General features: G+C 49.7%; 1 protein-coding gene across 2 annotated transcripts in view; it reads right to left on the bottom strand.

The window, feature by feature from the left end:
- The window catches only part of KIRREL2 (kirre like nephrin family adhesion molecule 2), a 59727-nt gene that overhangs the window by 8804 nt on the left and 35634 nt on the right, over positions 1-15289 (bottom strand). For both annotated transcript variants that reach the window (XM_081920595.1, XM_081920594.1), the window contains exons 2-11: positions 13733-13882; positions 13427-13576; positions 10377-10534; positions 8386-8536; positions 7244-7349; positions 5884-6032; positions 4397-4524; positions 3827-3953; positions 3320-3420; positions 1-175 (exon numbers count right to left, since the gene is read on the bottom strand). The exon at positions 1-175 is cut by the window's left edge and continues 24 nt beyond it. In XM_081920595.1, the coding sequence (XP_081776721.1) occupies positions 1-175; positions 3320-3420; positions 3827-3953; positions 4397-4524; positions 5884-6032; positions 7244-7349; positions 8386-8536; positions 10377-10534; positions 13427-13576; positions 13733-13882 (1395 nt within the window). The remainder of the gene's footprint in view (positions 176-3319; positions 3421-3826; positions 3954-4396; positions 4525-5883; positions 6033-7243; positions 7350-8385; positions 8537-10376; positions 10535-13426; positions 13577-13732; positions 13883-15289) is intronic.

Raw genomic sequence — 15289 nt, forward strand, 5'->3', positions numbered from 1 at the left:
CAGAGCGGGCACCAAAGCGGTTCCAGGCCGTGCAGTTGTAGGGCAGGGCAAAGTCGGCGTCGTGGGTCGGGTCGATCAGCAAGGCTGAGAGCACCCCTTGGTCCGTTACCACTGTGTCCACGGTGAAGCGATCCAGTGAGCCAGCATCCAGCACCCGTTCTCCCCATGCCCAAGCCTGCGACAAGGGGAAAGGGAGAGGATCAAGGCTATGAACAGCACATAGCTGTCAGCTTACAGATTTGAAAATAAGGGACCAGCAGCCTCAAAAATAAGGGATCAGCAGCCAAAACAAGGGATCAACAAATACTTTGATAAAATACATATTTTGTTGTGTGCAAAGGGCTTTAGATACGTATTAGGTCCATAAATTACCATATAGCATATATTCAACACAAAAAGCAGCAACAATTTGTTGTCGACAAAGGACAGCTGGACATAGAAAGGGCCCCATTACCTTCAGTAGCTTATTTAAGGGACATCATCAATAAGGGACAGCAGCAGGACATGGCCTTGGAATAAGGGACTGTCCCACCAAATAAGGGACGCTTGACAGCTATGGAACAGCAGTGGGGCATTGGGACGGAGGTGGGCAGGGGCGCAAGACCTGGACCTAAGGGAGAATGGGGTCACCTGCAGGAGAGCTACCTGTAAACACTTTGCATGCCAAATAAGCTAGAGAGATATCCAGCAAATAAGCCGAGCAGAGGGAGAGGGAGGTTACATCAGCTTGCAAGGCGATGGGTCAAACGGCTACCCTTTTATTTTGCACAATTCCCCATTATGCTCAGCCAAAATGTCACAAACTATTGAGCAAGCTTTAGAGTCTGCCAGAAGACTTTATCAGGCTGGATGCTAAGCAAAACAGGAGGGTGGGTTTGCTAGAAGAGCTGGCTTGTGGCTATACTGTTTGCATTTGTCATATATTCATTATTTGCTGTACACCTTAGAAAGGTCATGGCAATGGTGGTTGTCATGGAGAGCTCCTGCACTTTGGAATGTATCCTTATGCCATTGGTAGGCAGATGGGAAACTCAAGTGTGCTAAGAGGTTTTTGACCCGGAGCCAGTGCATGTGTGACAGTTGTCACATGCACACTCTTTAGAAACACAACTCCATGTGGCATTTCCTCCACCTTGTGGCTGGCTGATCACGTGCATCGTGCAAAAAACAACAACATAAAAAACCACTATGGAAAAAATGGGATCGTTTGCACCATACAAAAACAAAATAAAACATAAACTAACAACTCATGGTGCACCAAAATCACCATGCAAGAATCTTTCTTGTGCGCAACATAGAAAAAGTCTTGTGTGAAATGTAGAAAAATAGACCACACGCAAAAATCTGCTTATTTTGTCCAGATTGCTGCAGATCTGTTTGATCTCTGCCTCTCGAGTGGAAGGGGGCTGGGAAATCACCAGAACTGCACAGTCAGTCACGACCCACAAATAGCTCTCCAGATGTTAATAGGCACCTTGCGTAGTGATTTAAAGCTGCAAGGGGAGCGCTAGGCCCTCTGAGGATTTCTCGGCGTGGTGGGAACAAAGTCAATAAACCTTTGCTCTGCTTGGTGTATCCAAGTTGTATCATTCACTGACTTTCAAGAATGCAGGGTCACCCACTCCCCCTTTTCTAAAAACCCACCAGCCTCTCAAAAACCTTTGATCTGGGATTGGGTGGGGGTGGCAACCTGCCATCTGGAGGCAGGTGGAAACACATATGGGATCCTCATTCAGGCTGGGACTGGAGGAGGGGGTTTAACCCTTCCCCCTCCGCGCTGTTCTCTCAGGTGAACACCACACCCCTCCCCTTAAGCCATTTGCCCGAGAGCAACCACGGCATCTATGTTTTGACTCATTAGCTAGTAGGTTGTTTTTTTTTAGCAGGTGGAGGGAGATTTCTGCCAGAAAAAACAACAACAGCACAGAGGGGCAAAGGTTAACCCCAATTGTGGGGAACCTTTGGTCCTCCAGACGTTCCTGAACTATAACTCCCATCAGCCCCAGTAGGCATGGTCAATAGCCAGGGATGATGGGAGTTGCAGTTCAGCAACAACTAGAAGCCCCAAAGTTCCCCACAAAGCCCTGCAACTCTAATCTGAACCGGACAAAAAGCAAAAATAAAAAATCCCATGGATCTCCTCTAGTTGGTCAAGGAGAAATTAAAAGGCCAGAATGCTGTGTGCTTTGGGATAGGAACATTGGGATTCTGGACCAAGAAACGCTGAATTCAGTGACCCATATAAATCCTGCAGATTAAGCAACTTTTGCACACTGAGCTGCTTATTTTGCACAATTCATTCTGCCACTGCTGAAGGGGGCAAAGGGCAATGCTGTGTCTGGCGGAGCCCCACACCCTCCGATGGAGAGCCTGCTCAGAATGTGTCTCAGCTCAGAGCAACCCTGAAGCTGCAGCATAGCCACATTTGGGATATCGCAAGCAGTTTTGGTTGGGGAACAGCCATAACTCTGTTGTAGAGCACAAGATGAAGAGCTCATTGAACCAATCCTTATTTTTAACAGCAGCTTTATCTGCTGCAGCTGGTCCCTGATTTGATGTGTTTTCATTTTTATAATGTGCTCCTGTCAAATTTGTTATAAGCAGTCCTGACCATCACTTCCCTCCCTCTTTTTCCAGCTGAAAGGTAGGATGAAGATACTTGTATAATAAAGAAATAGTGAAATTCAACTTGAAACGATAGTGAAAGCTGCCAGAGCTTGCCCCAAGATGGGCAGAAAAAAATGCACACATGTTTTAAGAACAGCTATCCAATAGCCGCTGTGCCTATGTAATATTATGTACGTCCAGAGGGCTAGAAACCTGCGTTCTCTTGATTTAAAAGTTGAGATTTCCAGAATGCTGAATTCTTGAGCTTGCAAAGTGCTACTATAATAATTTATAATAATAATTCATTCTTTATAATGCGCCCATCTGGCCGGGTTTCCCCAGCGGCCCTGGGGAACAGAATTAATGATAATAATAATATTTTAAAAAACGATAAAACATCAGACATTAAAAACTTCCCTAAACAGGGCTGCCTTCAGATGTCTTCTAAAAGTCAGATAGTTGTTTATTTCCTTGACATCTGATGGGAGGGCGTTCCACAGGGCAGGTGCCACTGCTGAGAAGGCCCTCTGCCGGGTTCCCTGTGGCTTCGCTTCCCGCAGTGTGGGAGCCACCAGAAGGCCCTTGGAGCTGGACCTCAGTGCCTGGGCTGAACGATTAGGGTGGAGACACTCCTTCAGGTATACCGAAGTACACACAGGTTAAGGGACAAGGAACAGCAGATCTGGAAAGGCTAGTTGACTGAAGTACTTACTATCCTATCAGGAGGTGGGACACTCCCCACTAAGCACTCCAGCCGTGCCTTGGTCCCCACTGCAGTCTGCTGGCTTGGTTCTGCGCTGATAATGGGTGGACCTGGAAAAGAGGACACAATCAGGGCAGTGTTCAAAACAGAAGAGGCCCTTTCTCCCCTCCCCATTCCTTAGTTACTGTTTTAGAAGGCTACAGGAGCTGGCTATGATTTGGTTAAGAAGAGAGCATCTCAGGTGTAGAGGCTTGCGGATTCCACCAAGGCTCCCTCCTATCTTTCCCAGGAAAGCAGGGCATACAGCTCAATGGTAAAGCATCTGCCATGCATGCAGAGCAGAAAGATCCATGGTTCCATCCCTGGCTTTTCCAGGTAGGAACGAGAATGGTCTAAGCTAAGCCAGCTTCTTATGGTCCCCAGGCAAGGCAAGCTGCAATCCTATCCCATCTTTGCTCTGCTCTGCTCCCTTTAACAGTCTTGCCACACCCGCCAATGCAAGGCCAGGCCTCTCACCATTTACAGCCAGGGTCACCTCCTTCTCCGCCACTCCAATGCGCGGCACAATGGCTTTGCACACATAAACGCCGGCGTCTTCCTGCGTCACCGCCTTGAGATGCAGAGTGTTGCCGTTGCTCAGCACCTGTTGGTACAAGGAGTTCTGGTCGTGGCTCTCTTAGGACCAAAGGAATCTTTCCAGCAGGGGTGGGGAGTCTCTCTCCTGACCCCAGTCCCTGGGGGTAATTTGGCGATGGGCGGGGCCAGAGGCAAAGTGGGCGGGGCATCCTTCATTCTCTTGCCTTCTGTGTTTATAGGCAAGTGAAGCAGTGGCAGGTGGGCCTCTGAGATCTATTTCTTTTCTTCTTCAAAAATTGGTGTAATTTGCAAATTACAATCCCAGAGCTATTTATTTTTTTTAACTTCCAACTTTTTTTGGGGAAAAGGGAAATTGGCATGATTTGAAAGTTGCAAGCAAGTTCAGAGCGCATGGGCTCCTGGTGTAAATCACTCGCCATATTAGACTCTTTCTATTTCATATTTGTTCCTATAATAAAAATCTGAACAGGGGGCTGATGCTGCACTTACCACACTAGACCCTTTCTTGGTCCAGGCCAGGGTGAGAGGAGGGTTCCCAGTCCAGGTACAGGTGAAAGAAGCGTCTGCACCAATGTCAACCGTCAGGGGCTTTGGCTGAGAGACGAGGCGGGGTCCGACTGCAGACAGAAAGAAAGGGGTTGCCGAGAGTTAGTTGAATGGAGGCCTGACCTTCAGCCTCAGTCTCCCTATCTGCAATATGGGAATAATGATACTGGAAGTAACTACCTTCTGGAGGTTTTGTAAGAATCATTGGCAAAAGTGTATAAGAAGCACATTGACCATGTAAATTAGGGTTGGGGTGAAAATTTAGAGCTAGTGCCTGACTAATCTATGAGCGTCCCTGCTCAAATTTTTGTGAGCTGGACTGAAGCAGCCACAGCCCATTCTGAGCAAGGTTGTCACACTCTGAGCCAAGGTCAAGTCCATCAAAGGATCTATTTGCAAACTGAAGGAAATGATGCCTCCAATAGCTTGCATAGGGGCACTTCTAACAGAGCTGATCACAAAATAATGGTTGCTGCCTGTGTGCAAAAGCTTAACCCCTTGCAAAGTGGGCTTTCCCCTCCCCCTAGAGCACCTGTTTTGCTGGAACAAGGCTTTTTGCTGGAGCAGAGAGAGGTGGGAATAATAGTTGTTCCCCACCGACCACCCGTAATATTTCCAAGTACTCAAAAAACCTTCCAATGTTTGTGAGAGCACACAAAAGCGATTGCGTGCAACGCACCTCTCCATCATTTCCAAGGCAAACAGAGGTTGTTCACCCATCCTGAATGTAATTCCAAGGATTCCTGTCATGACCTACACTAGCCAAACAGGCGTTGGGCAAAGCAGGATGGCAAGGGACTGTCTGAGGCGAGAGCTTGCCAGTCCATTATCTGAACTTATCACAGTTATATACCCTAATTACATTACCCATAAGCAGAGTAAACCTTGGAAGACCCTCTACCAAACTCCATTTTAGGCGCACTGAAAGCTGCCTTAGACAAGGCCAGGCCGGGGGTCACCAATCTTCTTGGGACAGTGGGCATGCTTTGGCCTTTGAGAAAGTGCTGTGGGAGCAAAATGGCTGCCGTTGTGCGTGTGGCATTGTGACACAAAATGGCTGCTGTGGAGGCCATGTCGGGGCGGCCAAGCAAGTTCAAGCAGGAACGGAGCAGGAAGAGCAAAGGTCTTTCACGCATTGTGGATTTTTGAGGGCATATTGACTGAGACTTAGGAGATACTGGTGGGCACTTGCAGTTGTCACACTGGTGACCCCAGAGTCTGGCAATTTATCCACCCTGCTCAGTGTTTTTCACTCGGACTGTCTCTGGCATTCTCAGGTCTCCTAGAGGGGTCTTTCCCATTGCTCTACTTCTTTATTCTTTTAAGGGAAGATGGCGGGGGCTGACTCTGGGATCAGGTGTGTTCTCTGCCACTGAGCTACACCCCCCCCCCCATTTATCTTGGGATCTGGAGCCACCTCCTTTACTTACAATGCACATCCACCAGTGTGCTGACATTGGTGCTGCCCACAGCATTGGACACTTCACACGACACAGGCTCTGTGAAGAAGGACTGGTCAACCGTTGCCTCGTAGCTGTCGCCATTGGCCTCCGAGATAGGCACACCTCCTTTCGCCCACCTGTGAAGAGATGTGCGGTCTTAGGAGAGATTGGCTCAAGGGGTCCTTTATGAGGAAAGGTTCCCCGACGTCAGGGCCAGGGACGTTCTGGCTCATGGGCCAAATGTGGGTCGCAAGGCCTCCCCATTTTGGACCACAAGGCCATTTCCCCCCTAAAACCATGCCCATCGTATGTGACATCAGGTGCAGGGCAGGTGGGGATGCAGCTGCAGAGAGCAGGATTGAACCATCCCTACACCCGCTGACATGTGGGGAGTTCAATCCTGCTTACTTCAGGTGCACCAGCCAGTTCCCAGTTCCCAGTACCCGAACCCTGCACAAAGCAGGATTGAGCCTCCTGATGGGCAGACAGTTCACTCCTGGCTTTGTGCAGGATCTCTGCTCACCTCGGCAGTTCAGCTTGGACAGCAGGGTGTGACAACCCACTTGTCAATCACCCAAAGTCAATACGATGTCAGGTGGTTGGTTCATCAAAGTTGGCCCATTGAAGGAAGGGAAGATCTCTGACCCAATGGACCCCAAAAATATTGCCCTCTCCTGCCCTGTGTGGAATGCCATACAATGCTGGGCGATCTTTCATTTAGAAAGCAGGTGCATAAGGAGCGTGTAGGGACTTGAGAGAGATATATAAAATCATGCGCTGTGTGGGGAAAGTGAACCGAAGTTCATCTCCCTCCCCGGGGCCCATCCAATGAAGCAGAAAGGTGGGAGATTCAGAATGGACAAAAGGAAACGACTTCCTCACACAGGGCAGAGTTGAACTGTGGAACTCTCTGCCACAAGATTTGGAGATGGCAAGCAACTTAGAAGGTTTAAAAGAGGGATTAGGCAGATGCTTGGAGGGTCAGGCTGTCAGTGGGTACTAGTCATGATGGCTATGCAGTAACGCCACCGCCTGAGAGGGCGGCAGAGGGCCAAATTGCTCTCATGTCCTGCATTTTGCATCTGGCTGGCCACTGAAGGAAACAGGATGTTGGGCTAGATGGACCTCTGGCCTGATTCCCTAGGGGTCTTGTCTTCCTTTGAAAGGTGAGGAAGGGTGAAGGGCAAAAACCACAGCAAAAGAAAGCAAATACACTTTGCTGTCTTGCTAACCGGCAAGCGTCAACGAGCGTGCCATCTCCAGTGTTGCCATTAGAGGGCATCCCAGTCACACCATTGCTGCTGCATGATCTCTGATGGGCAGGCTGCCTGCTCTTTCTAGCCCTTACCTGTAGCCTGTCACTTCGGGGTTGGAGGTGGCCGTGCAGAGGAAGCTCACTTTGCCACCCTCGGCCACAGTTTGTGGCTGCACCGAGAGCATGACAACCGGTGGATCTGCAAGACGGAGGGAGAGGAACGGATGAAAATCCTGAACATTTATTTCCTTTAGTGTAAAGGCCCCAGTGACCCGGCAAAGGGATGCCCAAAAGGTAAGGTTTATGCCTTATTTCTCCCCGAGGCCTTTATCCCAATTGGGAAATGGGTACCAAAGTTTGTACCTATAGCCAGCATCAGCTTGGATCTTTTACTATCCATCGCTGAATCTGCTTAGCACCCTTATTATCAACCTATATTGTGTCTATTAGCTGTTCCACCTGGGTACAGTCAGTTAGGCTGCTGCCAGGGCAGGTAGCTAGGATTCGACATAGCTTGCTCCTCCAGGTTTCCATGCTTTCAGAAGCCCCAAGCCACAGCAAGGTAACAAGAGCACTGCTTCTGCAGGACATAAGGACTCTAAGGGCGGCTCCAAGCTCTTATTTCATTGGACTACCCCACAGTGGCCGGGGCCCCATCTGAGCTATGCATTTAAAGCGGTATCACAGCACTTTAAACCGTACTTTATCAACAATCCTGAGAGTTGTCAGCAGGCCCCTATTCCCCTCACAGAACTACACACAATTCAGAGTGTTCCCTGGGAAAGGGGATTGACTGTTCAACCACTCTGGGAATTGTAGCTCTGTGAGGGGAACTGGAATCTCTTTTGACAACTCTCAGGACCCTTAACAAACCACATTTCCCAGTATTCCTTGGGGAAAGACGTGGTTGTTTAAAATGGCATCGTAGCGTTTCAAATTTACAGTGTGAATGTGGCCACGTTTATTGCACCACAAAGCCATCCCGCCATGTGAAACAGCTCCGTTTCCTCTCTTCCCAGCTCTCCTTCAACATAGGAAGCTGCCTCCCTCATACTGAATCAGACCACCAACTCAGTATTGCCTACACTGACTGGCAGCGCCCCTCCAGGCAGGGAAAACGCCCAGCCACAACTGAAGGTGCCGGGAGACTGAACCCAGGAACTTCTGCGCGGAAGGCAGATGCGCTGTCAGAGAGTCCCACCCCTTCCCGGCAGGCCCATGCCCTGTGGGCTCACATTGCACATTGAGGGTGACCGTGGTCTGCTTGCCGGCCGGGGCTGCTGGGTTGCTGACTCGGCAGGTGAACGAGCTGCCCATGTCCCTGCTGCTGGGGGTCAAGAGGAGGGTGCTGACAGCCACTTCTCGCTTGCCGTCGTCCATGAGGGCCTGCAGGAGAGGAAGGAGAAGGGTTTCCATGTTGAATATTTCCTTGGATAGCCACTCTCTGGAGACAGCGCCTCTACCTACACACACACACACACACACACACACACACACACACTTTTCCTTTTTCCAGCCTGCATCCAGTATTCATTTATTGGATTTGTACACTGCCTGTCCGCCAAGGCACCCAAGGGGATTTACCATTTTAAAACCCTAAAATGAATACATTATATACCAAATGTAGAGCAACAGAGTCCTCTCTGGCCAATGGGGAGCTGGTGGCATGCATGCTTTGTGGCCTAGGCTCCCTTGCTTCTTCCTTCCCTCGGGGCAGGCAGGTCTAACATTACCATTTGTGAATGTGTGAATACAACAACCAGTGGCTGAAAGCTTGTATATCATCAGGTAGATTTCATAGAACACCGGGATCGATCATGTCTTCTTGTTCAAATGTTGGAGCCAAGCTCGCTGCTGTGCAATGCATCTCATCTATATTGAAATAACTTTGCTGGGCTTTGGTCTGTTCCTGAGCATGATTCAAAGTGGTGGAGGCTTAACTGAGGAAGCTGGACTGAGGAATCTGTGCCCCTCCAGTGGCCACTGGACTACAGCTCCCACCAGCCTCAGCCGGCATGACCAATGCTAAGGAATGCTGGGAGTTGTAGTCCAACCCTGCTGGTAGAGCAGTAGACTGTTAATCTCAGGATTGCGGCTTTGAGCCCCACATTGAGTGAAAGATTCTTGCATTGCAGGAGGTTGGACGAGATGAATCTTGTGGTCCCACCCAATTCTACAATTCTATGATTCACTGAACATCTGGAGGGCCACAGGCTCCCCATGCCTGGTATGCTGAGATAGTCCCTTAATTGATATGGTCACAAAGTCCTGAGCCAGCCCAGATAAGGCAGGCTTGGTGTGGCGGTTGAAGTCCCCAAGCACAATCAACTGTGGGTTCACCAGCACCCCTCATGCACCCCTCATGCAATAACAGGGACGCAGGTGGAGCTGTGGTCTAAACCACTGAGCCTCTTGGGCTTGCTGATTGGAAGGCTGGCTGTTTGAATACCCATGACGGAGTGAGCTCCCGTTGCTCTGTCCCAGCTCCTGCCAACCGAGCAGTTCGAAAGCACACCAGTGCAAATAGATAAATAGGTTCCACTGCAGCAGAAAGGTAAACAGTTTTTTCGTGCGCTATGGCACTCATCACAGCGTCCCATTGGGCCAGAAGCAGTTTAGTCATGCTGGGCACATGACCTAGAAGGCTGTCTGTGGACAAATGCCGGCTCCCTTGGCCTGAAAGCGAGATGAGCGCCGCACCCCACAGTCGCTTTTGACTGGACTTAGCCATCCAGGGGTCCTTTACCTTTTACCTTTTTTATTGGGCAGTGGGGGCTATTGTTTCATCTCTGGGACCCTAATCCTAAACGTAACGCTCAGAACAACCCCTAAAACCTGACATTAGTTTCTCGGTGAAAAAGAATGGAGAAGGATGGAGTTACAATGAGTGACAGTGACAACCTGTGTTTTTGCACCACCAAGAGCTTGGGAGAGATCTGGCCTTCCCAGTTGTCCACTGAGGTCTCGGTAATACATACCAGGTCAGTCCTGTCATCCACAATTAAATTGTGGAGGAGCCTGCTTTTATTATGGACCGACTTGTCGTTCGGCAACAGCAGCATTAGGTGAAAGGATAAGTCAGCCTGACAACCCAGATTGTGTTGGACGAAGGGAGGGTGCTGGACGTTTCGCCAGGCTTACCCAGATAGATCTCAGACTCGCTGTCCTACTTTTGATCCCCCTCCTCTGCTTGTCTAGCTCTTGCCAACACTCAGCAAAGTCTCACCTTGGAGTACACGGCAGACTCCTGGCGTTGCCCATCTCGGTACCAGCTGATTTCGGCAGCTGGCTTGGCCCCGGCAGCACGGCACGACAGGTTGTAGGGGATGTTGGATATCACATGCACGATGGGACCGTTCTGGATCTCAGGGTCATTGGGAGGGACTTGGAAGAAGAGACATGGAGAAGATAAGTTAGCTGTGTTATCTGGTAAGGGGGCACACTCCCAGGTGCAAGAGGACTGGGCCACACAAGCTTCTCCAGAAAAAAACCACCAAAAACACTCTAGGCAGGGCAGAAGCAGCAGCAGAGAGTTTCCATCAGAGCCAGATTTTGTAAAGAGGGAGAAGTGAAGCACTTAATCGTTTACTGCACAAGAGCCAGCAGCTTCCTGCCAGCAGATTTTTCTGGCTGGCCCCCATTCTTCAGGGGATATGCAGCAAAACCAGCTTATCATGTATGTGGGTCCTTTCTCCAGAAAACCATTAGCTGAGGTCTACAGAGGGAGCAGCACTGCCAGGTGTGAGCAGAGCCAGATAGGATTGCAGCAAAGTCCTGGCTGCAGTAGCTGGTCCTTGGGTGCATCTTTAATATAGGGCTGGGGTGGGCTGCTGAACGCAGCTGGTGGGCTGGATCCTTGGGTGCATCTTTAATATAGGGCTGGGGTGGGCTGCTGAACGCAGCTGGTGGACTGGATCCACACCTGCGACAAGCCAACTTTGACAGGTGGAAAGTTCCATCACCTGCTCGCCAGATCCTTTAAATGTGAGATGGTGGGGATAGAACCAGGAACTATGCATGCGAAGCATGAGCTTGTTCGCAAAGCTGGCATTAAAATGGTACTGAGATCTAGGCCTCTGATAGCAGCGAAGGGGTGTAGCTCAGTGGTAGGACACTTGCTTTGAATGCAGAAGGTCCCAGGTTCAATCCCCAGGTGGGCACATTGGTGGTAATGGGGCAGATGCACGCCAACTCTTCACCACACATAGGAGACTGAGCCAGAGTAAAAGTATATTTCTGATTCAGCCAAGACACAGGAAGGTGTGCTACAAAAGCAGTGAGTCAGGAATTCCTAACTAGTGGAGAGACGTCTTGAGTACCCCATAGGGATAGGGAAGAAATTCAATTCATCTCACATTTAAAGGCAAAGCTACCTAATTTGCCGTTTCCAAACGAGCCAATGAACTGAGGCACAGCTGCCCTTTAAAATTCACACAGCTCCGAATTTTGCAATGCAGCCAAGCCATGCGTACAAAAATGCCTAGATTAGGGTAAAGCATGCCTATGAATGGATATGAAAGTAATGTACAAAAAATGCATTGTATTAGGGGACCTTGCTTGCAGAAATGCGTATGTTTGTCAAAACAGCAGCTGTTAGGAGAAATCCACACTGAAACTGGTGAATTTTCACGAGGGCGGGGGTTTTCGTTTTTGGCAAAAAATAATAATCTCAAATTGATGCAGAAATGTGGGGAGCTAAATTCCAGACTGGGAAAAATGAGAGAAACTGCAAATGACCGATTTGTTCAGCCCTACTTCCTAGCAACTAAAAGAGTACAGGATTCGGCCAGGGCAGCGGTGCAGCTAGCCACTTGGACACCCGGGGTGGCACGAGCGCCCTGCATGTGAATGTCACAGAAAGGGGGCAGGCGAGGTGCCTGCGGGGCACGCCAGAATCCCAGTGCCCTAGCCATGTTCCACTCCAGGACCCTGCAGGCCCGTGTTGCTTTTTTGGGCAGAGCCCGCTGACGCCCAAGCCACTGCATCACTCCCAGGAGAGACATGTGGCTCGGGCGTGCTGCAGGCCCTGTGGCAAGTGCCACCTCCATGATGTAGCACCCAGTGCCCCACACCCCCCTAGCTACGCCTCTGGGCCTGGACTGGAAAGGCCCCTGTGGCTGTGTGCTGATGGGCTGTCACAACAACGTATCCTCCAGCTCCATTTATGCTGCCAAGACACATTGATAGATTCGCAGAAAAGCCAGGAAGGCTTTGCCAATACGAGATCCAAGAAGCCAGAACTGGATGCAGGAATTTTCAACTCTCGTTATATATTAACCAGGATTGTCTTCTCCTTGGTCTTGAATGGGGTAACTGTGCCCCTGAAGGACCAGGTGCACAGCCTGGGAGTCATTTTGGACTCACATCTGTCCATGGAGGCACAGGTCAATTTTGTGTCCAGGGCAGCTGTTTACCAGCTCCATCTGATACATAGGCTGAGACCCTATCTGCCCGCAGACTGTCTCGCCAGAGTGGTGCATGCTCTAGTTATCTCCCGCTTGGACTACTTCAATGCACTTTACGTGGGGCTACCTTTGAAGGGGCTCCGGAAACTACAACTAATCCAGAATGCGGCAGCTAGACTGGTGACTGGGAGTGGCCGCCAAGACCACATAACACCAGTCCTGAAAGACCTACATTGGCTCCCAGTATGTTTCTGAGCACAATTCAAAGTGTTGGTGCTGACCATTAAAGCCCTAAACGGCCTTGGTCCAGTATACCTGAAGGAGCATCTCCACCCCCATCATTCAGCCCAGACACCGAGGTCCAGCTCCGAGGGCCTTCTGGTGGCTCCCTCACTGCAAGGTTACAGGGAACCAGGCAGAGGGCCTTCTCGGTAGTGGTGCCCACCCTGTGGAACACCCTTCCATCGGATGTCAAGGAAATAAACAACTATCTGACTTTTAGAAGACATCTGAAGGCAGCCCTGCTTAGGGAAGTTTTTAATGTTTGATGTTGTAACGTGTTTTTAATATTTTGTTGGAAGCCGCCCAGAGTGGCTGGGGAAACCTAGCCAGATGGGCGTGGTATAAATAATGAATTACTACTACTACTACTACTACTACTACTTCAATGCACAAAGCACACAGCCTGCTAAGAATACAAGTAGAGCCCTTATTATCATTATCATTATTGGGTGGAGAAAGAACGGTTTTGAAAAACTGGATTTTAAGCACTCTCGAGCCTGAGCAAGGATGGGGCCGCTTCAAAAAGAGGGTGAAGTGGGAGAATCGTGTCAGTGGTCTAAGAAATAAAGTAGGAGGGAAGAGAACTCACTGAGTACGGTCAGCTTGGCCCTCTGCGATCGCAGGGCGGCCTGAGTGGCCTGGCATTCATAGATGGCATCATCATCCAGTTCGGCGTAGTCAATCTTCAGGTTGTGCTGCCCAGCAGATGCATCTCCAACGATGGAGTAGCGTGACCAGCCTGGAGCAAGGAGAAAAGCAGGTTATCACGTAAGGTGAGTTTGCAGAACCCAGGATGCAAAGAGGCGCCCGCAGCGCCCCCTGGAGTCGTACAGGTTTACTACAGCGACTAATCGCTACTGTACCTGCTTCCCTCCCAGTACCACGGCGAGCGTACCTGGCAGGTCTCTTTCTCCCCCCAAGGCCAGCCCGTCCTTGGTCCACTGCACCATGCCTCGGTAGCCCATCACCACGCAAGCCAGCGTCACGGACTGTCCGGACACAATCACCTGGTCCATGGGCTGTTGGAAGAAATAGGCTGCCAACCCTGAGGAAGAAAGAACAACAGTACCAAAGTGGTTAAGGTCAAGCAATTAGGGAGAGATTCAGAGTTCAGTCTGCGTTTAAAGATGAACCTCCCACACTTGTGCTTTCTGAAACAACACGTGAGCCAAAACACAGCCTTCCGTCGAGACCTGAGCTCCTCTGAATCTTGCGGCGCGGTTCTCCCAGCCCAGAAACGTCTGCGAAAACGCATGTAGGAGGGTAGTGTGTGCTTACAAGGGCACACAAGAGTGAAAACAGAGTGGGGAGATGTGTCTGGGTTGGGGAGATTGCTTTGCAAACGTGTGTACATCAGGCAAAATCGTACATGAAATTGTGCATTTTAGGTGGAATTCACCCCCAACACACACACAAACACACACACACACACACACACAGACACACAGTGATGTGGAAAGGTAGAGAACGGAAGAAGGGGTAATGGAGAGAAGCTGAAATCGACAGAATTGCATATCCCTACTAGTGATGTGGGAGATCTGTGCCTGTTTACCCTCCTCCCTGGGGAAAAACCTGTACCCCAGCTGAGGTGAGTGCATGTCCCAAAAATATTCCTCCTCCTGTTGGTAAATTCTTCCGTCTCTTTCATTTTGTGGGAGAAGCAGCAAAAGCCACAAACGCACTGAGGAGACCTGGGAGGAGTGAGAGGGGGGGGGTTGCGAAGCAGGAGAGCAGGGAGGGAAAGCTGATAGAGGAGAGTTTCAATTTTTTGAGGCGCCGCAGGAGCCCCCGGGTCCCTGGCACTGCCTTATCTCCGCGCCACAGACTGCTGAGGTGCTGGTTTGGTGTGCTCTGCACATGCCCTTCAGCCAAGGAAGCCTCTGTTTCCACTCTGTGTTCCCACCGTCAAACAGCTTTCTTTTGCTCTCCCTTCCCCTGGCTCTAGGCAAATGCATTAAAAGAAACTTTAGAGATGGTGCGTGTGTGTGTGTGTGGACACACACACGTGCGCAAGCAAGTAAATCACTGCACCCTCTGGGGTCCTATATTTGTTTTGGGTGGAGGAAGGATCTGGGGGTCAATAAGAATGCAGGAAACGCCCAGATTATGCGGGAATAAATCAGTATATCCCATTATACTGTCAATCCCAATAAAACAATGTAGGTTTTTCTTTATTGCCTGCTTTGCAGTTGTTTTTCATTTGTCATGAATGTATTAGAAGGATATTTTGTTTAGCTGTTGCTTGAAAATGTGGAATTTCCGTTGTATTGCTTATAGTTCTTCATGTGCAATGCTTTATTCTGACATCCTGTTCAGCAGTTAACTATAATGTTCTGTAATGTAGGGTTTTTAAAGGGTGGGGTCCCCCCCCACTGAATCTTTATTTATTATGTTATGAGGCTGTGTAGACACTATACCTTTAAGGCACATTTGGAACACATTGTTTCCCTCA

Source organism: Podarcis melisellensis, assembly GCF_964234715.1.
Source record: "Podarcis melisellensis genome assembly, chromosome: 8".
Lineage (NCBI taxonomy): Eukaryota > Metazoa > Chordata > Lepidosauria > Squamata > Lacertidae > Podarcis > Podarcis melisellensis.